A 26636-nucleotide genomic window follows, 5' to 3' on the forward strand; every position below is an offset into this window, starting at 1 on the left:
TACAAAAATAAATATTGTGTTTACATTCAGATAACAATCAAATTCAATTCCTTCTTGAGCATACCTCGCTATAATCATTTCTTTATATTTCTGTTTAAACATTTTCATATTTGGACATTTTTTGAGCTCATCACTCATAGAGATCCAGATTTTGACCCCACAAACTGAAATACAGAAACTTTCTCTTGTCGTACGACTCTGGCCATTTTAAAGAGATGAATTCCCTTTAAATTATAAGTTGTCTCGGTTTCTCTAAAAAGTTTCTGAATATTTTATCCTTTCTAGTTCCTTCCTTTCTGCCTTGTACATTATTTTTGCTGTCTGGAAGCTTATCAAATCCTTAAGTTTTAACATTTTGGAAGTGATAAATAGCTGGTTAGTGTGGTCATAAAACCCAACCCAAAATTTGTCAGTGAAAACGAGCGAGCACCATGAATAATGTAAGATGTTTGAAAGTGTCTATCTAATGGAATGCTCAATAATAAAAAAAATATAAAAATAAATAAAAATACAAGACAGAGAGAGATACCTTCAATTTTTACTGAAGTATATTACTTAATGACTTTTATTTTGTTACGTTCCACCGCTGCTTTTGGGTCGGCCTTGTTCAGGCTTAATCTAAGTCTGTGTTCACACTGCAGCCTGAATGCACTTTGGCCGTTCAAACTGAAGTCGCATGTCAAAAGATCAGATATGTATCAGTTTCAGGAGCACATATCCAAGTGTCCTGGGTCACATTTGAAAAAATCGTATCTGTGTAGTTCAGACTGACATTAAAAGATCAGATACAGGAACATAGGGGCCAAAAAATCAGATTTGGGTCACTTCAGGCTGCAGTGTGAACGTAACCTTGGATATGTGCTCCTAAAACCGATACATATCTGATCTTTTGACATGTGACTTCAGTCTGAACGACTAAAGTGCATTCATCCACCTACACGTTATCAACAAGACACAAACGTCACTATTCTGCACTGAAGTAGACAAAAATTGTTGATGAACTCTGTGTCACTGAAGTGAAGCACATCACCACTCACCACTCTTGGCTCCGTCTCCACATCCACACGTTCCTTTCAACAGACGTCGCTGCCGCTGCCCCACAAAACACCACGACCAAAAACCTCGTCCTTCTCCTTCTCAATCTCCTCCTTAAAACAAGTAAGTTGTTCATGTTCTGGCTCCGGTACGAGAGGAACTTTAAAATCTCCAGGTGCTCGATGCTGCGTCCATGTTTGTACAACTTCTGTAAACACAGAGACGCTCGCTGCGGTTGACGTCGTCGTGTCTCCAGTGTCACATGTGGGACACTTTTGGGACGTTTACTGTTCACACTGGAGTCACATACAAGTCACATTTAACTGGAAATGTGAACGACCTCGCAAAAACATCGGATTTCACAAAAAAATCTAAATTGAGCGTTAAGCCCTGCAGTCTGAACGTAGCCTAAGTTTAAAAGGCCAATGTTAGACAAAATTGCAAATGAAACAAAACACAAGTCCAGGTCTGTTTGTGACGAGGAAACAACATTAGAACAGATCAGAAAATAGTGTCATATGAGCCCTTTAAAAATAAATGAATAAACCTTGAACAAAACAAGATCAGATCAAGTGAAAAACTCTCACACAGTCCAACAATTCCTTTCATATACAAATGAGTCATTATTTTCCGGAACTCTTGAAACTTTCCCATAAAAGCTCCATCTCAGTTTCATCTGTTCATTCTTTCATTTCATTATCCCTTCATTATTTTTTATCGTTTACCGAATTGTTGTTGATTCATTTTGAAGTTTGAACAGTAAGAGTTAGTCACGACCTTAATCCTGTGAACGTGACCCCACAAGACGCTGAAATAAGTCAAATAAGCGAAACAAAAGAAGTGAGAAATGACTTAAGTGGGTCATTTCTGAAAAAGTCGTAAAAAAAAAAAAAAAAAAAGATTCTGAATGATTAAAGAGCTTCAGATGTTTTCACAGCTTTTATGTACCTTCTGTTAATCGTAAACAGGCTTCGCTGCGTGTGTGGAGAGTCCGGCACATGTTGGTTTCTATGGAGATGTCACTGCTCTGTCTGGAATGTTCCACAGTGTGACTTTAAACATCTCGGCCTTACGTTTATTCAATTACAGGTGGTTTTATAGCTCAAAAATACCTATGAAAAACACACTGAGCACACTGAAGAAAAAAAAAAAAAATAGTTAGTAAAATATATAAAATCAACTGTGGTGAATTCTGTGAGAACTACAACTTATTTAATAGCAATGGACAAAATGTAATTATTTTACTCATGTAGTCAAAGTATTGCATTTCATGAGTAAGGCCCCATCCACACTAGTTTGTATTTGAGTCATTTTCATTGTGGATGCAGTGTTCGTCCACACTAATCAGATGGAAAACGGCTCCAGAGACGGAACAATCTGGTGCCTCCAGCTCCTGATTCGGCACTGCCTGAAAACACTGATAGTCTGACGAAGGAGAATCCATGTATCAATCGTTCATTCGTTTTTCAATATAAAACCAAAAATAAGAAAATGAAAGAACAACTGTTTTCTTCATTATTTGTTTCCAAAACCAAAATGAAAAAACAGATAACGATTCGTTTTTTCAGTTTTCGATTTTGTGTTTAAATGAAGAATGGAAAAAATGGACTTTCGTGACTGTGCTGCCGAACTTTTGCACCGTGTACGGACTGAACCAGGACTGATCCAGGCCGGAGACCAGACCAGGACCAGAGCAGGACTGAGACTGGGACCAGAGCGGGACTGAGACCGGGACCAGTCCGGGACCAGACTGGGAATGAGACCGAGACCAGTGGTCCGAGCGGTTCCGTGTCATCGTCTGCGCGCTGGTTCCATGCGGGGAAAGCGAGAATGCGCTGTGGACTACAGGTCCGGACTGGATGCTCCGGTCCTCCGCGCTCAAAAACCGCGGCAATTCAATTGACGCTTTCACACCAGCGAAAACTAACCGAACTAAGAGATTTTGGTTCAAATGGACCAGGTCCGGGACCACACCGGGACCAAAGCGCTACTGAGACTGGGAACAGACCGGGACCAGACCGGAGGCTCAGAGCCCACGGAAGGGCCGGAGCTCGAAGCTGAGGCTCGGAGTCAAAGCTCGGAGTCCCGCTCTGGTCCCGCTCTGGTCCCGCTCTGGTCCCGCTCTGGTCTCGGACCTGGATCAGTCCTGGTTCAGTCTGTATGCAGTGCAAAAGTCCGGCATCGCTGTCACAAAAGTCACGTAAACAAGAAACGGTCGTTATCCCTTTTTTCCATTCTTCATTTAAACACAAAATCGAAAACTGAAAAAACAAATCGTTATCCATTTTTTCAGTTTGGTTTTAAAGACAAGAAAAGAGTTGTTTTTTTGTTTTCTTATTTTTGGTTTTATATTGAAAAATGAATGAACAAATGATACATGGATTTAGGAGCTGGAGTTGCTCTTCTTATTGGACCGTGTCACTGTGACCTGTGCCTTCCTGATTCTTCCTGCTCCTCTTTTCGATAAAAATAAATTTTTGTTCTATGTATTTTCTGTTGTACATAGAGTTGCTTTTTTCTTTACTCATTTACAAATATAGGTGTGGTGATGATAAAATCAGAGAGATGTATGTAGATCTTAGGATCCTGGATTGTACAGTATGAACGCTGTCTGTGTGTTGTGTGAATGTTGTCTTTGTTTGTTTGTCTTTTGTTTGGTTTTGATTAGTTTTCTCTTTCTTTTCTGTAAATGCTGCTTTTGTTAATGTATTAGGACACCCTCGCAAATGAAATGCTACATCTCAAGAGGCTTCTAAATAAATAAATAAATAAATAAATAAAATTAGAAAATGATTCGCTGGGTTCCTGGCATCGGTCATGTGACACTATTGCGGAAAACGGTTTAAACAAATCACAAACAGGAAACAGTGGAGCTACAACTACCTACTACTTTCACATTTGTCATCTTCCTCGGCTCAAAATCGGCTGCTGCATCTTCAGACACGTTGCTCCACTTCCTTGTTTTGACCGCCCATGTGACGTCATGATGACGTGACGCCAACCTAGGCGGTTTCGCGTTACTGTGTGGATAGGGAACGGACACAGAAACAAATATTTTCCGATACTTTGATACGTAACCTAAGTTCTACTGTATAATGACCAATACGATTTGAAGGTTTTACAGTAGCTATTCACAAAACCAGAAATACTAAGTAATGCCAAAGTCCTTCTAGATAATTCCTGCACTCGGCGTCCATATTGGCAACTATTATTTAAAAACAGATGTTTCTTGAAAACATTCTAGAAGACGTGGACACCTGCAGCTTATATTCAGGTGCGACCGATATATGTACAATTTAAAAATTTTGTTGATGCGGTTTATATTCAGGTGCACACAATAGTTTGGAAAATACGGTATTTCATCACAGCAATGCAATTAATTATAAAAATATTTATTTTACTTAATTTATTCACATAAATATGACTTCTAACTTTTTAAAAAATTGAATAACAATTACTCAGTAAATTCATGACTGTTAATTGTGGTGGTAAGTAGATTTTACTTAATACTGTAAAAGTAAATTGTACCTGATATTACAGCAGTAAAACTGATTTAAAAGGTGCAATTGATTTTTTCTAGTAAATCTTGCAAGTTCTTTTTTTCAGTGCATTCTGACTGTGAGCGGGGTCACCTCTCCACAGATCTGACCTGTAACTTGGTCCCGTTTGGCCTCCGTGAAGATTTTAAGGTTAATGCCATAATGCAAAACATTCCAGATAAATCAGTAACATCTTGAAAAAATAAAAACAAAGAATCTGCATCAGTATGGTAACAGACAAAGCCGGATCTATGGCTCCAATATATTGAAATCATCACGGCAAAGTCCATTTTCTGTTCCCATGGCGACATAAAACCTTAAAAGACTTCTTAAATCCTGTTGAGAAGAAAAACGAGGTGCGAGTTTGAGATAAAAAACAGAAATGGCCGCGTCCATCCGTCTCCCTCTGATCCTCATGAGGCGAAAGTCTACATTTCCAACAGAGATCGGCGTGTCTCTCCTCTCTGCTTTTCACTCGTCATTCATCATTTTTAACACAGAAGTCCTCAAGAAAGTTCATGTCCACAACAGAAATCTCACTGTTATCTGATTTCTGGAGTTATCAGATTATTAAAATGGCACATCAACAGTGGCTTTGGGTATACAGTAAGTGTGCTCAAAATCTGATTATGAACAGTTTTTTTATGATAAGAATTTTTAAATGACGTTTGAACTGCAAAATCAAGATAAAAAAATGTTACAGATTGAAGTGTTATTTTGAAATTCATTGTACTTTCTCTTCTAAATACAAAAGTTTGGTTTCAATGTCACTAAAACGAAAGTGAAACTAATAAAATCAAGTCTATTCCTTAGTGTAGATGCATCAAGAATCTCTGACTTCCGGACATTGTGCAATTCATACTGGGAAGGATTTTCTGAAAAAGTGAGCATCAAACCTCCATGTTTGTTTTCCCAGTGGGATGTGTCTATTGACAAAGTCAGTCTTTTCTAGTCTTTTGAACCATATCACTTTTGTTTCTGGTTCTGATATTGTCATATTTTAGTTTTGGGATTTGGACATCAATTGTGTGGTTTTTGGATCCTAAAAGCGGAAAACGGCTCGATAAATTTGTTTGCGAACTTCATAAATGCAAAAGTGAATCAGATGTGTGTGACTGCAAACCTCTGTTCAAACTGTTTCTCTTCCCAACTGAATTGAAAAATAGTGAAAGGTGAAGGTGATGGGCAGGATTGATCCACAGGAAGAACGAAAAAGGAAACATTTGACTGTCTAAATCATTTCAAGTTTGCAGTGAACATTTTGTATGTGGAGCGACAACAAAGCAGATCCCGTTTGTTAAGTGAGAGGAGCAGAAGACAAACAGACTGAGCTGCACTTTCTTGTTCTTGTGGTTTTACAGCAACATCACGTCTTGGTCTCTTTGCAGTGGAAGGTGTTTCTTGGTGAACAGTTGGTGCCTTTCACTTTGGCGTTGACTTTTTAAATTCATAACCGAGGTTGAGTGAGGGATCAGGATTTTGCTTTGTTGTCGCTCCACATACAAAATGTTCTCTGTAAACTCAGGATGATTTAGTCAGACAAATGTTTCCTTTTTGGTTCTTCCTGTGGATCAATCCTGCCCATCACCTTCACCTTTCACTATTTTTCAATTCCGTTGGGAAGAGAAACAGTTTGAACAGAGGTTTGAGTCACACACATCTGATTCCCTTTTGCATTTATGAAGTTCGCAAACTAATTTCTCGAGCCGTTTTCCGCTGTTAGGATCCAACAACCACACAATTACAATGTCTGAATCCCAAAACTAAAATATGACAATATCAGAACCAGAAACAAAAGTGATATGGTTCAAAAGACTAGAAAAGAATTTGTCACTTTCCCACTGTGAAAACAAACATGGAGGTTTGATGCTCACTTTTTTCAGAAAATCCTTCCCAGTATGAATTGTGCAATGACCGGAAGTTCGAAATTCTTGATGCATGTATTGAAATACAGTTTAAACACATACAGTGGAATATTATGGCCAAAGCATGGCCATGGAGATAAAGCAAGCGGCATTCCCTTTACCAGAAAAGTTACACAGTGAGTCTTTAAGGTTAGGGCTTAGCTGAAAGGTGCGTTGTGTAACTTTTCTGGTGGAAAAGTTAGTTCCGTTAATATGTTAATATGTTATTGCTTTGTCTGGAATGTCCCGCAGTACGGCGTTAAACCTTTCTATCTCCATGGAGACCAAACTGGACCAAGTTACAGGTCAGATCTATGGAGAGGAGACCCCGCTCACAGCCAGAACGCCTGTTTTTCAAGGTATTTTTGAACTATAAAACCACCTGTAATTGAATAAATGTAAAGTAGAGCAGTTTAAAGTCATACTGCGGAACATTTCATTTCAGATTGAGAAATGACCAGTCCTTAGAAACAAGCAAGCGACAGGAATGAAAACTAAAAGTGACACCGTGCTCCTTTAAGGGATTGGATTAGTCATTTAAGTCTCTTTTTTTTGGACCTTTTTCAGTTTATTTTGAGAGTGAACGAGCTTTGGCACTTTCCCAACGTCACACGCTCTCCTCCTCTTCTCTTCATCCTCCTTTCTTCTTCTCTTCTGCCGCGTGTCTCCTGTTGTTCCCCCGTGCTCCTCTAGGCGGCGGCATCGAGCTTCCCTCCGCTCGGCTCCGAGGGAATCCCAGACGCTCCGCAGTCTGCACTCAGCCTTTGAGAAAATACCTGCAGGCTCCTCGCTGCTTTTTTTTTTTTTTTAGTGCAGAAAAAACTAAACAAAACAAATAAATAAATAAAAATGAGAAAAAATAATACAGTAAAAGAAAGATGCAAGTCAAATAAAAAAAATAAAATAATAATAAAATAAAATACAAGTATAATAAATAAATAAATAAATAATGCAGTAAAATTAAATAAAAAATAAAAACAAATTAAAATAAAAAAAATAATAAATAGTAAAATAAAATTGAAAATAAATAAAAAGTAATCATAATAACAACATTTAAATTCTGGGCTTTATTTGAGTTCTTAGTTAATATGAGAGTAGGGAACAGTGTAGTGCTGGATGTCTCTCCCTGCTCTTGACCTCACTCTTTAAGCGTGACTGAACTGGCTTGACTCTCCAGACCCTCGTGTTTACATGGTTCTTGTAGTGACTGTGTTGTGTGTCAGTCCACGAGCACTTCACTCAAACGGGCTCGAAGTGGCCTGACGCTGTGGTGACGCACCGCGCGCTTCAGGACGCTTCAGTTTGGGGTGAAATGCCAAATTAAAATCATTCTTTTTCTTTCCTTCTGGCAGAAAATTCTTAACTCATGTAAGAACCAGAGTGTTTATTATTACAACAAGGACACGACTTAAGCCCCGAGCTCAGGAGGGACGGACTTTCTCTCTCTCTCTGCGTCCCCCCCACTCCCCCACCTCGCCTCTCTCTCTCTCTCTCTCTCTCTCTCTGTCTCTCTCTCTCTCTCTCTCTCTCTCTCTCTCTCTGTCTCTCTCTCTGTCTCTCTCTGTCTCTCTCTCTCTCTCTCTCTCTCTCTGTTTCTGTTTGTGAGTCTGGCGCGAGGCCAGACGTAGCACGCTCCACGCAGCCTCCACGAGCACCAGGCTCAAGGGGCGGGGCTAAGAGCGCGAGGAGAGAGAGAGGCTTTCACTGAGCTCCAGTGCGCTGTATAAACAGTGCACGCGCACAAGCACGCGCGCAGTCTACAGAAGTGAGAGAATGAGAGAGAGAGGGAGAGAAAGAGAAAGAGAGAGAGGTGGAGGAGGAGGGAGAGAGAGGTGGAGGAGGAGGAGGACCAGAGCATCTCCTGAGCACCTTTTCAAAGCCGCTCTGAGGCGCGCAGCTACAGTCGTCCGTGAGCCGCGGTCCATCCCTGACCTCCAGCATCTCTGACACTTCTGTGGAGCCGAGACTCACCCGCTCACAGCCGCTCCAGGACCGCGCTTTGGAGACGTTTTACGCACGTCTCTGACATCTCTTAAAGTCTCGTTTAGACTCGATATTTGAGGATTTGGACTTTGCCGAGTTTTGAAAACTTTTCTAAACTTTTGTAAACACAGAATGAGTTTTGCAGCTTCAGCCAAACGCAGAGCAGCGGGCGGCGCGTCCTGTGCGTAAAGGTGGATTGTACCGCGGTGGTGCCAGTGACAGACGCCTTCTGTGGCTCTTTTCAGGTATTTTCTCCGAGTTCTCGCAGAGACTGAGTCCTTTTAGAGACTTCCAAACGGCCCATTCATTCAGCGCACACAGCACCTCACAGGCGCGCGAGCCACTGCGCTTTTACGCAACAACGGAGCGCTCTTTTCTGACTGCACACGGCCTCCTCCCCGCGCTCCACCGCTGCTCCGGGACCAACGGGACAAACGGGACTTCCCTCGCGATGGTTTTCAGCACGTTTGACCTGGTGTCCGCGCTGGCCACTCTGGCCGCGTGCCTCGTGTCCGTGGCGCTGCTGCTCGCGGTGTCTCAGCAGCTGTGGCAGCTCCGGTGGACGGCCACGCGCGACAAGAACTGCAAACTGCCCATGCCCAAAGGATCCATGGGATTCCCGATCATCGGAGAGACGTGCCACTGGCTCGTGCAGGTAACGGGGCGGGACTCATTCAAAACTCTTCAAATGTTCACTTTGAGATGTGCTCAAAACACACACGCACTTCTGATTTACGCACACCTTTATAACCATAGAGTTTGTCACGTTCCTTCTTATTTGGATGTGCAGAGCTGTGTCCCGGAGTCACTCACGCGCTGCTTCAGGCGCCGCTGTTGTACTTTTGTACTTTATGTTATTTACGTAGATGCCACACGGGCGCACAGATGTGACTGAAGATGAGAGTCACAGTTCTACTTTCTCCACTGAGCTTCATTCATGCACTTTCGAATTGTTCCAAAGTTAAATTAGGACCGCGCAGTGTCACTGAAACACAACTTTTTCATCCAGGTTCATCACGTCGACTGACTTAAAGCAGCACGCGCACTCACGTCCGTGTCTGCAAGTTCAATCTGTGTGAACAGAAATGGTATTTTTCTCTGGTTCACGCGCCTCTCTCTTTAACGCACCAAAATAAACCTTTGACTCACAGAGTCACTGTTTCTGCCTCATCTTATATCAGACACATTTAGAAAACTTGACTTCTCATTCTTGTCAGACTGTTTCTTGGCTCTGTCATCGCTCCAAACGCGGCTCCAAAAGCGCACGGGCGTCCCTCTGCGTCCCTCTGCGTCCCTCTGCGTCGCTCTGCGTCCGTCAGGGACAGAGAGGCTCGCGACTCCGATCACTGGAGGTTATTAAACTTTCACTTACATTTTTCAGTTCACATTTTTATGTAAAAGTTTCTTCCCGTCTCGTTGCGCCTCTTCTCACGTGTTGCGTTCCGAAGCGCTCACTTCGGCTCCACATCAGGAGGAGCCGATTCATTTAAAACGCGTCACATCAAAGGCGGCTGATGCCCGAGGAGGAAAGCTCGTGCGTGGGACAAACTGTACAAAAAGTTTTGAAAAAAAGTCAATTTTATTCTGTGTTGATGCCAAAGCTCAAAGTGTTCAGTAATTTGTCACGGATTCAGAGTCACCTGTGCGCGTGAGATGTACGTGAGATGTACGTGAGATGTACGTGAGATGTACGTGAGATGTACGTGAAAGTACGTGAGAGTACGTGAGAGTACGTGCTGTGCGTCCCGTAGGCGCGCGTGGAGCTGTCACATTTGAGAGCGCAGCGGGTCAGACATGTTTAAATGTTTAAATGTTTAAATGTGCTCATAAAAGTGACTCTACAACAGCTCTGACCCCAACTCCACTGTCACACTCCCAGAAACACACAGAGAGAGACAGAGAGAAAGAGAGACGTGCGCGATGAGAGAGGGAGGAAACAGAGAGAGAGAGAGAGAAAAGAGAGAGAGGGAGGTGTGCCCAATAAACTACAGAGCGGAGACAGGGAGAAAAGAGAGGGAGAGAAAAGAGAGGCAAGGAGACAGAGGAGGAAGAGAGAGAGAGGTGTGCCCACTGAACTACAGAGCGGAGGACAGAGAGAGAGAAAAGAGAGGGGGAGAAAGAGAGAGAAGTGTACCCAATGAACTACAGAACGGAGAGAGGGAGACTGAGGAGAGAGAGAAAGAGAGAGAGGGAAGTGTGCACAATGAACTACAGAGCAGAGCGGAGAGAGAGGGAGGGAGAAAGAGAGATGGAGGTGTGCAGAATGAACTACAGAGCGGAGGAGAGAGGGAGAGACTGAGGAGAGAGGGGAAGCAAAGAGAGGGAGGTGTCCCGAAAAAACTACAGAGCAGAGAGAGGGAGAAAAGAGAGAGAGAGGAAGGAGTGAGAGAGTGAAAGAGAGAGAGGTGTGAGGAATGAACTACAGAGCAGAGCAGAGAGAGAAAGAGTGAGAGAGGAAAAAAGAGGGGAGACAGAGGGGGAGATTGTGGAGAGAGAGAGAGAGAGACTGAGGAGTGAGAGACTGTGGAGAGAGAAAAGAGAGAGGGGGAGACGGGAGAGAGAGAGAAACTGAGGAGAGGGAGAGGAAAGAGAGGGAGAGACTGAGGAGAGCGAGGAAGCAAAGAGAGGGAGGTATCCTCAAAAAACTACAGAATGGAGAGAGGGAGAAAAGAGAGAGAGAAAGAGTGAGAGAGAGAGGAAAAAAGAGGAGAGACAGAGGGGGGAGATTGTGGAGAGAGAGAGAGACTGAGGAGAGAGGGATAGAGACTGTGGCGAGAGAAAGAGAGGGGGAGACCGGAGAGAGAGTGAAACTGAGGAGAGGGAGAGGAAAGAGAGGGGGAGACTGAGGAAAGAGAAGAAAGAGAGGAGGGAAAGAGAGAGATAGGTAAAAGAGGGAGAGAGTGAGGAGAGAGAGAGAAAGAGGGGAGGGGCAGAGGAGGAGAGGAAATGGTGGACTGGACTTCTGCAAGTGCACCTTATTTCCGAAATATACTTCAGAACACTGCCAAAAATATTCATGGCAAAAAGTAAATTTTCTAATTGAATTATATTTTATTTTTTATTTGCTTTTTTGCTTTTTGACATTATATTTGTTCATATTTATGAGCACATTGTTCTTTGAAGCACAATGAATGGCTTTTGAGAGTTTTATTCTGCTGTTTTTATTCCAAACCAAACTGTAAACCAATAGATCTCAGGTTTTCAAAGTACATTTTCCATTCATTTTTCCCATAGACTTTTCAAAAAAATTCTAATATTAAAAGTTTAAAGTATCTGATATCCATAACGCGGTAGTTTAAAGTCCAAAAAAGTAGCGGTTTATAAAGTTTCAGAAACCGATCTTAAATGGAATTAGATGTTTTGGACATTTTTTACCACAAATTTTTAATGTTTTTTTTTTCTTCCCTAAAGTCTATGGGAAAAATGAATGGGCAAGCTGACTTTAGAAATCAAATTATTTGTCGAAAATGTCAGATTTTTTTGCACTTTAACCAAACATAGTCACGCATTTGTGAGTTTTCTACGAGCGCTGGGGTCACGGCCCTGGCCTTGACCTCTGAGTTCAGGAGGAAATCTTGGGGTCAAAGGTCAAAGGGTCAAAGGTGAATGTAATCAGAGGCTGTGTGTGTGTAAGTGTGTGTGTGCGAGAGCCGGATGTGACTCATACAGATCATTACAGTTGCATCAGCCATACCAAAATGTGCTTTAAACGCAATATTTATTTATAAGGTTATGGGAAATGACGGTAAAAATTAGAAATCGCACATTTTTTGGTCCATCAAAACATTCATATTTTCCTGTTTTTATTGTTCTTTTTGGCATTTTTTTCTGCAAATATTGTACGCGATCGAACTATAATAATGTAAAACTCCATTGTCAAACACGCTTTTTCAAAATTTCTCTTTAAAACAAAAAAAAAAACTAAAGACGCCAATTTAAATAGCGATTCAAAATAGAAAATTGTAATAGAATAACGAAACGTATCTCATATTTTAACATTAATACTATAACATTTAGTGACTTTTTTATTCCCTATGCAACGTTATCCACATAATTTTTCTATTTTCTTTTTTTAAATAGATGCATTGTTGGTTTTTTTTGCTAAAACTTTATCGATTGTATTTTTTAACAAAGATTTCCCATTGACTATAATGTACAATTGACTCATAACTTTTGATTTAGTTCGCCCGTAGTCGGAGGTAGAAAAAGTACTCGATATTGTTTTAGACTTAAGTAAAAATACAAATACTGGAGCAAGAAAATACTCAAGTAAAAGTATAGCATGGAAAAAATCGAAGTATGAAAGTACCTGTTTAAAAACGTACTTAAAGAGTAAAAAATACAAGTATTTCGAGCAGGTTTTGAAACCTAACGAAGCTTCAAACGTAGTGATTTTGAAACAGATTTGCGCTGAATTTTGTTCAAGTGAAACAACTGAAAAGTTTTTTTAGTTTTTATTTGTATATTTTTATTTGCTCAGACTATAAATGTGTTCCAAATAAACCCTCAGCGTGACTCAGACTATAATAAAAACACTTTTACTTTTCATTTCAGTTCAGAAATGTAGAGGAAATGCAGTGGTAAAGTACGGACACCTGCTCTCAACTGTACTGAAGTAAAAGTAAATCGTAGTTAAGTAAAGTACAGATACTACTATTTACACTTAAGTACACTATTTACTACTTTTGCTTTGTTACGTTCCACTACTGCCCATAGCTTCTTTATGTAATTGGTCTAAACTCTTCAGATACCAGTATTTCCAAGGTAAATATCTCATATTTTTATTTTGTTTTCCTTTTTTTGTCATTCCACAAACCAGCACTGATCTTTAATTTATTGTAAAACTCTTTGTAACAGTCCGTTCTCCTCTTTTTTACTCCTCTGCGCCTCTGTAGAAACTCTATATTCTCCCCACATCTCAGAATCTCACTTTTGTACCAGATCTGGTTGAGTCTTAGAAATAGTTTTACGGATTCAGAGCCAAAATGCTGTCTTCTCCGGTTAGCGCGTGAGTCCCGGAGCCAAATGGGAGCTCCCGGAGACTCTCACTGGAGCACGTGGCCGGAACGCTCGCCACAATTAGCCTAAATACATATAAGACTGAGCAAATAAACAGCACGACGTGATATATGTACATTGGAATGCGCGGTATTGGCCTTAGCGTGCGGCGTTTAGCTTTAGCACTAGCCCGTTAGCCCGACGCTAGGAGATTCAGTGCTAGCAGCAGCAAGCTAAAGCAGGTTTGCGCAGGTTTATTTGGCATTTGTAGATAAAAAACACATTGGAAAATACGTAAGAAAGTCAAAGTGTAACATTTTTCAATCTAGTAGACTTTTTTATGCCGTGTAAAAATGTACTTATTGTAAGTTTGGATAGTTTCTGAGTTAATATTGACTCATAATATTAAAAATGAAACAGACAAAGCATTTTCATTGACTTTCGTAACTTTTTTGTAACTTAATATTATAATTTTAAAAAAAGCAAAAACACACCTGGTAGTAATAAATTCTAAATAAGTAGCAAAAATAGCGAGAAACTGGTGTTAAATACGACGTGATTCTATAAACGTGTATGTAAACTCGTAACTATTGATGCTTTTTGTTATTAGCCTCCTTCTCTTCAGACACCAGTATTTTTAAATCTTTCGTGTAACATTGCGTTTCGATATAGATACAGATCAAGCGCTCTTATTCTCCCAAAGACACGCACAACAGTCTCCCCCGTCATGGGCCGTGACTGTCGGCTACTCCCGTGTTACTCAGAGACCGGGTCGCGATCCTCAGGTGGGTTACAAGAGATTTTTTTTGGGTCGCCTTGTTACGATCTGTATGTATCCCTGCAACATAAGTTTAATTTTACTCGAATCTTGCTGGTTCAGTTGAATGCTGAAAAGAAAAAGAAATGGGCTACATTTAATGTCCAAATAGGCGATTAAAAGTTTAAAAGTTTTAAGTCTGATATTGGCGAATGTCCAAATAGATCCTTTTATTGTTGCTTCAGTGACTGTTTTTCATTGTTTAACTTGAGTCATACTAATTGTTCAGAGACACGATCACTCAGTCAACAAAAAAATATCCTCATTAATGTTCAATAATGCTCAAATCCACCTTTATTTGGTGGGACGTGAAGGTTTGTGACTTTTAAAATATGGTTCCCCACAAAAAAAGTTTGGGAAACACTGAACTAGGGTGACCAAATGTCCTTATTTATCCCAGTTTTGAGCCCTGTGTCCCCTGTCCCTGTAGAGTTATACAAAACCAGTGATTTGTTTCAGTGTTTTTTTTTTCTTTCTTTTTTGCCTTGTTACGATCTGTATGTATCCCTGCAACATAAGTTTAATTTTACTCCAATATTGCTGGTTCAGTTGAATGTTGAAAAGAAAAAGAAATGGGCTACAGTTAATGTCCAAATAGGCGACTTATGGATCCTTTTATTGCTGCTTCAGTGACTGTTTTCCATTGTTTAAAACCTGAGTAATACTAATTGTTCAGAGAAATGATCATTCAGTCAACGATAAAATATCCTCATTAATGTTCAATAATGCTCAAATCCACCTTTATTTTGTGATTTACGAGTATGTCTATTGACTTGGGTCGTGAATATATGAATCCCCAGAAAAAAAGTTTGGGAAACACTGAACTAGGGTGACTAAATGTCCCTATTTATCCGGGATAGTCCCAGTTTTGAGCCCTATCCCCTGTCCCTGTAGATTTATCAAAAAAACATTGATTTGTCCCAGTTTTATACAAGAAATGTCCCAGGTGTCCCTATTTTTGACCTGATTCCCCGCCAGCAGTAAAGAGAGGCATACATTGTCATTTGTTTAGGTAAAATACAGAAAAGCTGCTTAAAAACGACAAAAACACAAAGAAAATGTGACTATACTGACTCATTTCTTCTTTTCTTTAATTATGCACTTGTGTCACAATTTTATTCTTACCAACCGCTCCAAACTATGGTGTCCCAGTTTTTTTTTTTTTTTTGAAAATCTGGTCATTCTATACTGAACGCAATCAGTAACAAAAGCGTAGAAGTGACAGTAAGAAATAAAGCAAAGTACTGGTTAGGTAGATGTAAGAAATATTTGGTAGCATACTTTTACTTTTTCATCTTTCTGTGTATCGATAAGATTTAAATTTGAATTTGAAATTTCTTAGCAGGTATCAGACTCTTCGTTTACACTGTATTTCCGATTGATAAAATGTTCTGAAATGAGAGACTTTGTGCACAGTTCTGAGATTTTCGCGAACCACCGCAGCTTTAATAATGTAACCAATAAATGATAAATTTACAAGAACACTTCAAGACTTCCTGGTTGGACACGGGCTGCAAAAGGTCTTTCTAAAACCTTTCTAAAACCGCAAAGGGTCAAAACTTGTCACTTGACTGATGTAAAACTACGATAAATATTGACCACATGTACTATTCACCAAACTATTACCGAAAAGTAAGAATTAGAAAAACAGGATTTCGACAAAAAGCGACAAAAATGAACCGGATTTCACACTGGAAATTGAAACTTTATCACTAATATTAAAAAAAGTCAGGCTCAGAGTTTTAGCGTTTTATATTATTTATTTATTTATTTATTTTGACTTAAAATACAGATTTCCACTGTAAATTCACACCTCTTTTTTGTATAATCAGCTTTTTACATCTCGTTTTCGCTCACTCACAGCACTGGACTGCTGATTTTCAGATTCTGAGTTAAAAACGTGAAGATTCGTGTCTTTCTCCATTACAGATACATCGTAAAACCAGCTTTTTGATACCGGTGTGGTGTACCCCCCCTATGAAAATCTATATTTTATTAATAAAGAACTTGAATTCTATAGACAAACTTTGAATATTAATACTATATCTGCAAATTAAAACATATTGACATAATTAAAAGTGTTTTTTGAAGAACTCAGATGCATTTTTGTCGATGATAACTTTTGAATGACTTAGTTGTTTAAACATATTTTACTGAAAATGACATAAGTAGTTATTAATTAGTGAGGTAATCAAAGTGATGTCTAATGACTTGGAATCTTGTTAAAATAGACAGGGCTGATCAATTGAGTAGTTAAATAGGAGAAACCTATGACTATAGTAATCTGACCCCCCAATATGTTTATTATAATTATGAGGATGTAAAGTAAGAAGTAATTAGTAATGTTAGTTGAATATTGACAATGATCAGTTATATGTAAAGGAGATCAAAATCCTATGACTATAGTTATCTGACCCTCCAGTATGTTTAGAATAACACAACATGACTAAATTCAAGGTCATTATCTTTACAAACCATTGCCTAAATTGACATTATGATGAAGGATTATCTGAACAAACTAAAAACCATAACAATGTAAAATATAATATAAAAAGTGACAAGATTACGATGCTGCATATGCAATTTTAACAACACGTTACATTTACACAAAAGTTGTTACCCATCAAAACATTCCTTAAAATACCTGAAAAGAAGTAGTAATATATAATCAAAGTAACTGACATAAGAAATAATAATCAGATAAGTAACTGCTAAAAAAAAAGTAAGGGGAGTCCAAATCCTATGGGGGCGATATGTTGACTCTGGGGTCAGTATACTATGGCGGTCAAAATACTTCCACATCTTCCATGACCAGTCACAAGTTTGGACACGCCTCCTCATTCTACATTTTATTTTTCATACGTTTTTACTACAGACGCTTTCAAATCCTGTCACAGAATGCTCCGAATTCTGGAAATGAGGACTGGAAGCAAAGTGAAGTTGACATAATCATATTTTCTACGATTAACTGATTTTAACAGATGATAATTCTAATGTTTTTATGACATTATAACAAAAAATAAACAACTATAGTGAGTTTCCAAGGTACGTACTATATATTAGTATAGTATTAAAAGTATTATATATGCAGAGTGTAATGGGCCTAACTTTTCTGTGAGGATTTGTCCAGGAAAACATTGTTCTCGTCTTAAAACGCAATTGCAAATGTTTTCAAAGCGGGCTCTGGCAACCCTCCTACGTCTCTGAATCTTTTCATTTGTCAATTTTTTTTTTGTTTTTTCATATTTCGTGATATTCTGTCCATCCCGATTCCTCTACTGAAGTCTGTTACCTCCAGCTAACTCTGTTCTGCTGTTTCAAATGTTTTCATAATTTTAAAGTGTAGTTTTTTTTGTCTCCAGTTTGGTCATTTTATTTTATTTTTTAAGTTTCAAATTTGACTTCCTGGTTGAAAAGCATGACATCACGTTAGGGGATTCCGTAACTCTTACCTAGTAACCATGTCATACATTAGGCCAAAACTCCACTAATGTACATAGAAATTAGGATTTGACAATTAAAAATATAAGAAAACACCTTTATTGAGTTGAAATCATATTTGAAGAGTTAAAGAAATGTTTTGTAAGTGTAAATTGTTACAAACGTTTGGACTGAATTCTCCTTTAATTTTCAAAATTTGTTCAACTTTCCTTCTCATATTCCTTCTTGGTTGGTGTAAGACTATCATTTATATTTTCAACAGGCTTTATCCCTCCAAATTAAGTCAAAATTCGAGAATCGCCAGCAATTGTTACTTTAAAATTTCACAATTTTCTGATCTAAGTTCAAATGTTTCCTCATCACAAACAGACCTGGAGTTGTGTTTTGTCTTTTTCACACGTTTAACACACAAACCCTTTGTATTTAGGCTGAGTTCTTCTCTCAAACTGAAGACACTCTGTTTCAACTTGTGATGTCATGTATACAGGAAGTGCTCCACTGTGTTTTTAAACTCCACACCCCTTCACTAGAATCATTTGGATGATTTCAGTCCTGGAATTGCTGATCTCTACTGAACTAAAGGTAAAAATGATCTGCTAACTTGAAAACTACTGCTTCGTGATATCACAGCTCAAATTTCGCTGCAAATTTCTCTGATCTGGCCAAGATTTGAAAACTTATATCTGGTTATTCATCTTGTTTTCAGATTTATTATCTACGTACTAGTTCTGAGATGCTTCATTCTAGTCTAGAGGTCGTTTATTTTAAGAGAACTTGTCAATTCACTTGATAATTTCACTACTTTTAAGTCAATTCCTGATAGATTTAAGAGTTTATATTTAAACATTTAAATAATAATAATACAAATTAAATCAATTATTTTGTTTTGCAAAGATTTCCTATTGACTATAACGAACTCATAACCTTTGATTTGGCTCGAGGTGGAAGATTTTTGATTTAGTTTTTGACTTAAGTAGAAGTATAGATACTGGAGCAAGAAAATACTCAAGTAAAAGTAAAAGTATCACATTTCAGATTTATTATCTACTTACCTACTAACCCTAACCCTAACCCTAGTTCTGAGATGTTGGTTGTGTGTTTTAAGAGAACTTGTCAATTCCTTGATAATTTCACTACTTTTAAGTCATTTCCTGATAGATTTAAGAGTTTATATTTTGTATTTTAAATAATAATAATACAAATTAAATCTGTTATTTTTTTGTATTGTTTTACAAAGATTTCCCATTGACTATAATGGACTCATAACCTTTGATACTTGATTTTGTTTTTGATACTGGAGCAAGAAAATACTCAAGTAAAAGTAAAAGTATCGCATTTTAGATTTATTATCTACTTACTACTTCTGAAATGCTTCATTCTAGTCTAGAGGTCGTTTATTTTAAAATAACTTGTCAAATTGATCTTGCTGCATGGACACATCATTTCACTACTTTTAAGTCATTTTCTGATAGATTTAAGTGTTTATATCTTACATTTTATCCAAGTTTTTTTTTGCAGTGTTGGAACATTAGAGCATTTTGAGCTTTGGAGATGTAGACAGAGGAATAATAAAACGTTACTCAAACACGTGTGAATGAAACAAAACACAACTCCGGGTCTGTTTTCGAGGAGGTAACAACATCAGAACGTGCCTTAAAGCTCACAGGAGTCCGTTTTGCGTAACACGGGAGCTTTAATCTGCAGTGAAACTCTCCGCACTGGTCTGTATCTGGTGGTGGAGCGGTGCTTTTGCCCATAGCTGTGGAGTTTTGGGTTTCATTTGCGTCTCTGTACAGTGGACACAGATGGAGCGCAGACTGGCCTCAGAAACTGGGTCAGACTGAAGGAAATGAACACGGAACTCTCCCCAAAATTATTCATTGAACGGGCTGCAGTTTGGGTCCAGGGGCGTATCTGCTTAGCCCTCGCGGTACAGGCAATGCTGAGAGTCTGCGCGCCTTTTCCTGTCTCTATTTATTCAGACTTATTCGGAGATAGCGCTCTGGACAATTTTTGGTGTTAAACGTCTTGGAAAGGTCCGTCACCGTTGTTTGTTTCTACGGTATGTCGTCGCTCTGCCTGGAATGTTCCACAGTGTGACATTAAACAGCTTCTACTTTACGTTTATTCAATTACAAGTGGTTTTAGAGCTCAAAAATACCTACAAAAACAACATTCTGACTGTGAGCGGGGTCGCCTCTCCGCAGATCTTGACCTCTAACTTGGTCCGGTTCGGTCTCCATGAAGACAGAAAGGTTTAATGCCGTACTGTGAGACATTCCAGACAAAGCAAAGACTAGACTGAAGGAAATGAACACGGGACTCTCCCCAAAATTCGACGTTCGTTTCCTGTCTGTATTTATTTGGACTTATTTGGAGATTGTGGTTTGACTTTATTGTCGTAGTCCAAAACATACCTGTCTGGTGGTTTCGTATCCGTCCCAGTCTTCATTAAAGCTTCACTGTGTAACATTTCTAGAGGAGGGTCCGCCACCTGCTTGTCTCCATGGAGATGTTACTGCTTTGGCTAGAATGTTCCACAGTAGACATGTAGATTAAACCAGTTAAACCAATCTCGAGGGAAACAGCAGGTTACATCACGACGCTACGCTACAGTTCAGATCTGTGGAGAGGCGCCCCTATTCACAGATGGAATAATTGTACAGGGTTCTCGCGGTCATGGAAATCCCGGAAAAGTCATGGAAATTGAAAATGTCATTTTTCAGGCCTGGAAAAGTCACGGAATTTTGTAAATTCAATGAAAGTTCTGTTAAGTTCTCATGATCATCTTCTGATTATTTCCGAACGTCTGCGCCTTTTGTTTAAAAGAGACGACAATAAATGCACTGACAGGATTTTGAATGTTCAAAAACTATAATCCCAAACCATAACAGGGTGTCCCCAGGTTTGACTACCCCAAATTTAAGACTTTTTGAAGACCTTTTTAAGACCACTTAAATGAAAATTAAGACCAACATCGGACCCATTATGCGAGCGAAAAACACCAGATTAAATTCTAATAATGACCATTACTCAGTGATTTAAATAACAAAAAATACTTTCAGAAAAAAATCTCATTCAGAATTCATTTATAGCAGATGGGTTGCTTGTAAAATGGACAAAAATTCATTTAAAACATTCAAACAAGACAAACTAAGTATTGTTCGCGCATACTCCAAATTAGATGTTCGTTTCCATTATGTGATTTCATGCTTTTTTTTTTTTTTTTCCCTCTTTTTAAAATTGAGTATACAAAAAAATAGGCTAATGAAATTGAAGACCTTTGTGAAAAAAATAAGACTTGGATAACATAATTTAAGACTTTTAAGGCTTTTTTAAATTTTAGGAACATGATATTTAAGACCGTCTTAAGACTTTTTAAGACCCTGCGGCTACCCCACAAGGTGAGTGGAAAGGGTTAACATTTCATATTTACCCATAAAAGTCATGGAAAAGTTTGGAAATTTTGTCAGTGAAAAAGAGAGGGACCCCTGATTGTATTTTTGAGCATTAGGAACATCCGTAATGAATAAATGCAAGATGGATACGTTTAAAGTCATACAAAGGAACGTTCCAGGCAAAGCAATAACATCTCCATGGAGACAAGCGGGTAGTGGACCCTACACCTTGTTCTTGGTCAGAAGAACTATTTATCTCTCTGTATGGAAGTAAAATAATGTTTCATAATAAACTATAATGACCCTACACTCAGTACGGAAAATTGACTCTTGTGAGCTTCTCCTCAAAACCTCAAAAACGGACCTGGAGTTGTGTTTTGTTTCATTCACACACATTTGAGTAACTCTTTATTACTAGTCTGTCGACACCTCCAAAGCTCAAAACGCTCTGTTCCACCTTGTGATGTCATGAAGTGGTAGTTTTCAAAATAAAAGCGATTGGCAACTCCATGTCTAAAGTTGTCCAAATAGTGAAGGTGTGTAGGCTTCAAAAACACAGTGGAGCACTTCCTGTATTACCACATGGTCATCACAAGATACTGGTATCGGATATTATCGGCGCTCGGATACTGAAAGATGTGCTGGATCGGATATCAGTTTGTAAATATTGATTCAGCCGATACTTTGTTGGGCCTGAAAAATGTAGTACCACAAAGCAGCTACCGCGACACCAAAACTTCAAATTAAACAAATCAAAAATTGTGAAGCCAAAATTCTGAACTGATTTGTTAATTCAAAAAATGACTGACTGTGATTTCACTTGCTTGCTAAAAAAGTTTATAGAGATGTTAAAAGCTTGCCTCTGAAAACCCTAAAAAAACAGCAAAAAAAACCCGCGTGACAAAAACTTTGAACATTATCATATGTATTAGCCACAAAGTTCAAAGTTAATTTTTCAAATAACCCTAACTTAAGTAAAAGTACAGATACTAGAGCATATAATAGAAATACTCAAGTAAAAGTAAAAGTATCACATGAAGAAAATCTAGTGAAAAATATTAAAGTACATGTTTAAAAATGTACTTAACCCTATAAAGTCATTTGTATCACATTTGATACACAACATTGTGAGACCTCTGCCCACTCACGTAATCAATATTTTTCCTGAAAAACCTGTTGCATACAATTAAATACTTGTCAGCTGCCCCCTAGTGGTCTTTCCATGGTTGTCAATAAATAACATTTTCAAAATGGCCGCGTTGGTGGGCGTGACTTTCTCTGTTTTTGGAGGAACAACTTTGTCAATTCTGAAAAGGTTAGTGTAAGAATTGCCTAAATATTGTTAGTGATTCTCCAATATGAACATTTACTTTCTTAGATTAATCTATAAAGTCTTCAGATTTTTATTTTCATTTTGTAGAAAGATCATGTTAAAATTGTATGTATCAAATTTGATACAGCAGGTCTTTGTGATTCTGTTCCTCATCCATCAGCATGCATTTTATGATGTAATCTGCAGAATTCGTGCAGTTCCATCCAAATTTAACACCACACAATTTTTTGTATTTCATAACGAAGATGCCACCTTAAAAATGTATATTTTTCAATTATTATTGCATTATGATGGAATTTGGATCTTTGCATGACTTGTGTATAAATGAAAGGTGTAATTGTCTGTTTGGTGTAACTGTCCTGCCTCTTCAATTTTCACACATAAAATCACTAAAAATCTATATTTCACTGGTTCAGAGGATATAAAGGATTCACTCATTTATTTTTTACATATATTTATAATCATTTCACACATGTGTACGGGGGGAAATGTGATGTACATCTGAGCTTGAACAAGAACCCAAACTGTTTTCTCTCCTCCACATGACAAAATAAAAATCATCCTGTTCAGACATTTATAAAACATAAAAGGAAATGTTCAGAAAGGTTTTTCTGAGTTCTAAATGCATCAAAGATAATTTAGTTTGTTCCTAAAATAAACGTGGTTGGGTTCTATAAAATTGCTATAAAGGCCTAATGTATCAAATATGATACATTTTTATTTCTAAAATGGTCAAAGTTATCATTATTTAGTTTTTTTACATTTTGTCCAAAGGTCCAATAATGAGTTAAATATCAAAAAATCTGTCAATTTTTTCATGTGTCAGTAAAGAGTGCCGTAGAAAGTACAGATAACAGACTCTCGAATACAGTGAAGTAAACGTAAAAAGTATCAGCTGTAAAATGTACGCAAGTAAAGTACAGATACCTAAAATGTATACTTAAATGCAGTAGTTTACTACTTTTACTTTGTTGTGTTCCACCGCTGATCCAACCACACCACAACATCGAAAAATACACTCTCGATACATTTTACCTGTCCCGTTTTAGTTTAACTTTACACACTTCTGTAATATTGTGTGTTCTTTTCGCACAAGCTTCAAAACTCTTTCTAAACTCTTTTCTCCAGGTTCGATTTCTCGTTTCGATAACAGTTCTTTTCAAGACCACATCAGAACTCTGGAGCCTGGCTTTGTGCGGTCACATACACACACACACACACACACACACACGTTCATACACACATGTACGGTGAACAGCAGCAGCCCCGCTCCCTCTCCTGTCCCTGAACACATCATGAACACAAACACACACACACACACACACAGAGAGACACACACACAGCCCCGCTCCTTCTCCTGTCCCTGAACGCATCATGTTTCACTTGCGTTGCGTTCAGGGGCACAGTTCACGGGGCGGGCACAGGGCAGACTCAGGAATGGTGTGAAAACTATGGGCCCCGTTTGGCTCCGTGCTCATGTGTTACTCAAAGCCCAGCGATGGAACATAACAAAGTCAAGTAGTAAAGTACTTAAGTGTACATCTGAGGTATCTGTAATTTACTTAAGCAGATTTTTAAGTACATAGTTTTACTTTTACTTCACTACACTTGAGAGCAGGTATCTGTACTTTCTACTCCACTACATTTTGGAACAGGACTGAAACGTAAAAGTTGATTTTTATTATAGTTTGAGACTTGTGGAAAAGTTTGTGGTTCATAGTTTGAGCTTTTATTTTTTTTGCATCTCAAATAAGTTTAATTGTGGAACATCGCAGGCAAAGCAATAGGACCCCCAACCTGAAAAGTGACGCAGTGCACCTTTAAGTAAAATAAATCAAGACACCGCAAATCCAAAATTGTGAAATGGAAACGTCGAAATCAAAATCTCGTTTTGTCTCGTTTTCGCGTACCAAATCTCGTGTCTTGTGCAAACCCTGTCTCCTTTTTTTTCTCCATATTTTCATTGTTAGGCAAAGGAAAATATACAAATAAAAAGAGCTAGACAAAATTACGATTCAAATGTTTCTGTTGAACAAAATTCAGCGCAATTCTGTACCAAAATCACAACATTTGAAGCTTTATTAAACCTCAAAACATGCGTGAAATACTTTAACTTTTTACTCATAAAGTACATTTTTAAACAGATACTTTCATACTTTTAGTTTTCACGTGATACTTTTATTTTTACTAGTGTTTCTTCGCTCTAGTATCTGTACTTTTAACTCTGAGTACTGTTTCCATCACTGTTAAAGCCCCACCGTGTAACTTTTTAGTAAAGCGAAAAGTGTTTTTTTACTTTTGGATGTTTGTATTGCGTCCTTACTGTGAGCGGGCTTGCATCTCCACAAACCCGATTCGTACTTGGAGGGGCTCTTCCTGCTTGTTTCCATGGAAATGTTGCGGACGGCATCACGTGTATCTCCATGGCAAATGTTCCGAAGTATGGTTTTAACTTTTTACTTCCACAGAATCATGCAGATGGCGTGTACCTCCAGAAAGTTACACAGTATTGCTTTAAGCGACCGAGGAACTTACCTTATTATTTGGCATCAAAAAACAAAATGTATGTACGCTTCCGCAGCAATATTACGAATAAATGACGAAGCACGTTTTTTTGTTGTCGTTTTTTTTTTTCTGTATCGCGCTCCAGTTGTCGTGTCAAGATTTTTTATTTTTTTTCACAGAAGCGCCACAGTTCAGTCTTAATTTAATTCATAACTGCATCCAAAACGCACCAAGAAGCAAATTAGCCTTTTGTTCGCGAAAATGCCACACAATGTCCCACACTCGACTCCTGCAATAAAGTTAAATCTGTCTTTCAAATAAATACACACACACAAAAAGAAAAATACTACTATATAAGTTAATACTAGTCAATAATTTTTAATATTCTATTTACAGAATCACTTATATAACAGCAGGGGTAAAATTTTTACACTACGTAGTAAAAATGTTCAAACCAAGATAACATTTTCTCAAACTCTTTTAGCTTTTACGTTTGTAGTTTAATTCAGTCATTCTTCACTCACAATTCCCCACGAATTCTAACGCACAATTTGTACAAAAAGTGTGTTACAAAAGACGAATAAGAAGAAAAAATACATGCCCCTTCTCACTGCACAGCTCACTCGCTAGCTCCTTAGCCGCTCATGGTTTCACCGGCGTTTTTCTCTGCAAACTCAATTTAACTTAATTGAAGGCGAAACATTGTTCCAGCTGACATTTCTGACTGTTTCCGGTCAGTAAAATAATGTAAATACGCTACAGTAAAGCTCACGACTGACGCAAATTGGGCGAGTGACTCAGATTGGGCGGTGACGTTCGCGTTAGCCGCTCCCCGCTAGCCGCTCATTGTTCCGGTTAGCCTCTGTGTGTTAGCCGTTTGTTGTTTGCTTCTCCCTGTGCGCCAAGGTAGCGGGGGGCACTGGCGGTGGCTCTCCGTGGCCTCTGGTTCACCCCAGAACAACCCTCTGCCCCTCTGCCCGGAGCTGGAGCCCGGAGCCAAAAGATTAGCACAGCGTCCAATATAGGGTCACCAGAGTTTCAAAATTCTAAACTGGGACACACCCGGGTTGCGATGGCTGGTATGAATAAAATAGTGAAAAGAGCGTGTAACATTGTGGATTCTCGGGTCAGTCATGATCTGAGGGATTTGTGATGATTTTTTATTTTTTATTTTTTTGGGTGACCAGACGTTCCTTTTTACCTGGGACAATCCCAGTTTTGAGCCCTGTTTCCCCTGTCCTAACAGATTTACCCCAAACCACTGATTTGTCCCAGTTTTATACAAAAAATGTCACAGGTGTCCCCATTTTTTGACCAATCTGATGAATCTTAACGGTAAAGAGTAGGGTGGTCCATCAAAGCGTGGTAGAAAATAAAGATTCAGATAACCTCGATTAGAACTCTGCATTAGGTTTTAGCACCCAAAAGATGATTTAGGAAAAAATTTGAACACTTTATTTAAAGATTTTCAGTTTTTTACAGCAGTATATAAACAAACACTTTGAGACAATTTCAAACACTCACGTATCCATCAAAGTATAATACCATGTCAACCAGTGGCATGACACATACAGACTGACCTCAAGGAAGTGGAAAAACAAATGAAAAATTAAACAAAACTACAAAATGTGTCAAACTCATTTTGGTCCGGGGGCCGTATCCAACCTACTTTGATCCCAAAGG

At 38.6% G+C, this 26636-nt stretch overlaps 1 protein-coding gene across 1 annotated transcript in view; it reads left to right on the forward strand.

Moving 5' to 3' along the window:
* Positions 1-8353: 8353 nt before the first annotated feature.
* LOC110163435 (cytochrome P450 26B1) overlaps positions 8354-26636 on the forward strand; it is an 86608-nt gene continuing 68325 nt past the window's right edge. The window contains exon 1 of the mRNA XM_020928391.2: positions 8354-9116. Within this exon, the coding sequence (XP_020784050.1) occupies positions 8913-9116 (204 nt within the window). The 5' untranslated portion in view covers positions 8354-8912. The remainder of the gene's footprint in view (positions 9117-26636) is intronic.

This window comes from Boleophthalmus pectinirostris, unplaced genomic scaffold (genome assembly GCF_026225935.1).
Source record: "Boleophthalmus pectinirostris isolate CB_2022bp ecotype Guang Dong unplaced genomic scaffold, ASM2622593v1 HiC_scaffold_20, whole genome shotgun sequence".
Classification (NCBI taxonomy): domain Eukaryota; kingdom Metazoa; phylum Chordata; class Actinopteri; order Gobiiformes; family Gobiidae; genus Boleophthalmus; species Boleophthalmus pectinirostris.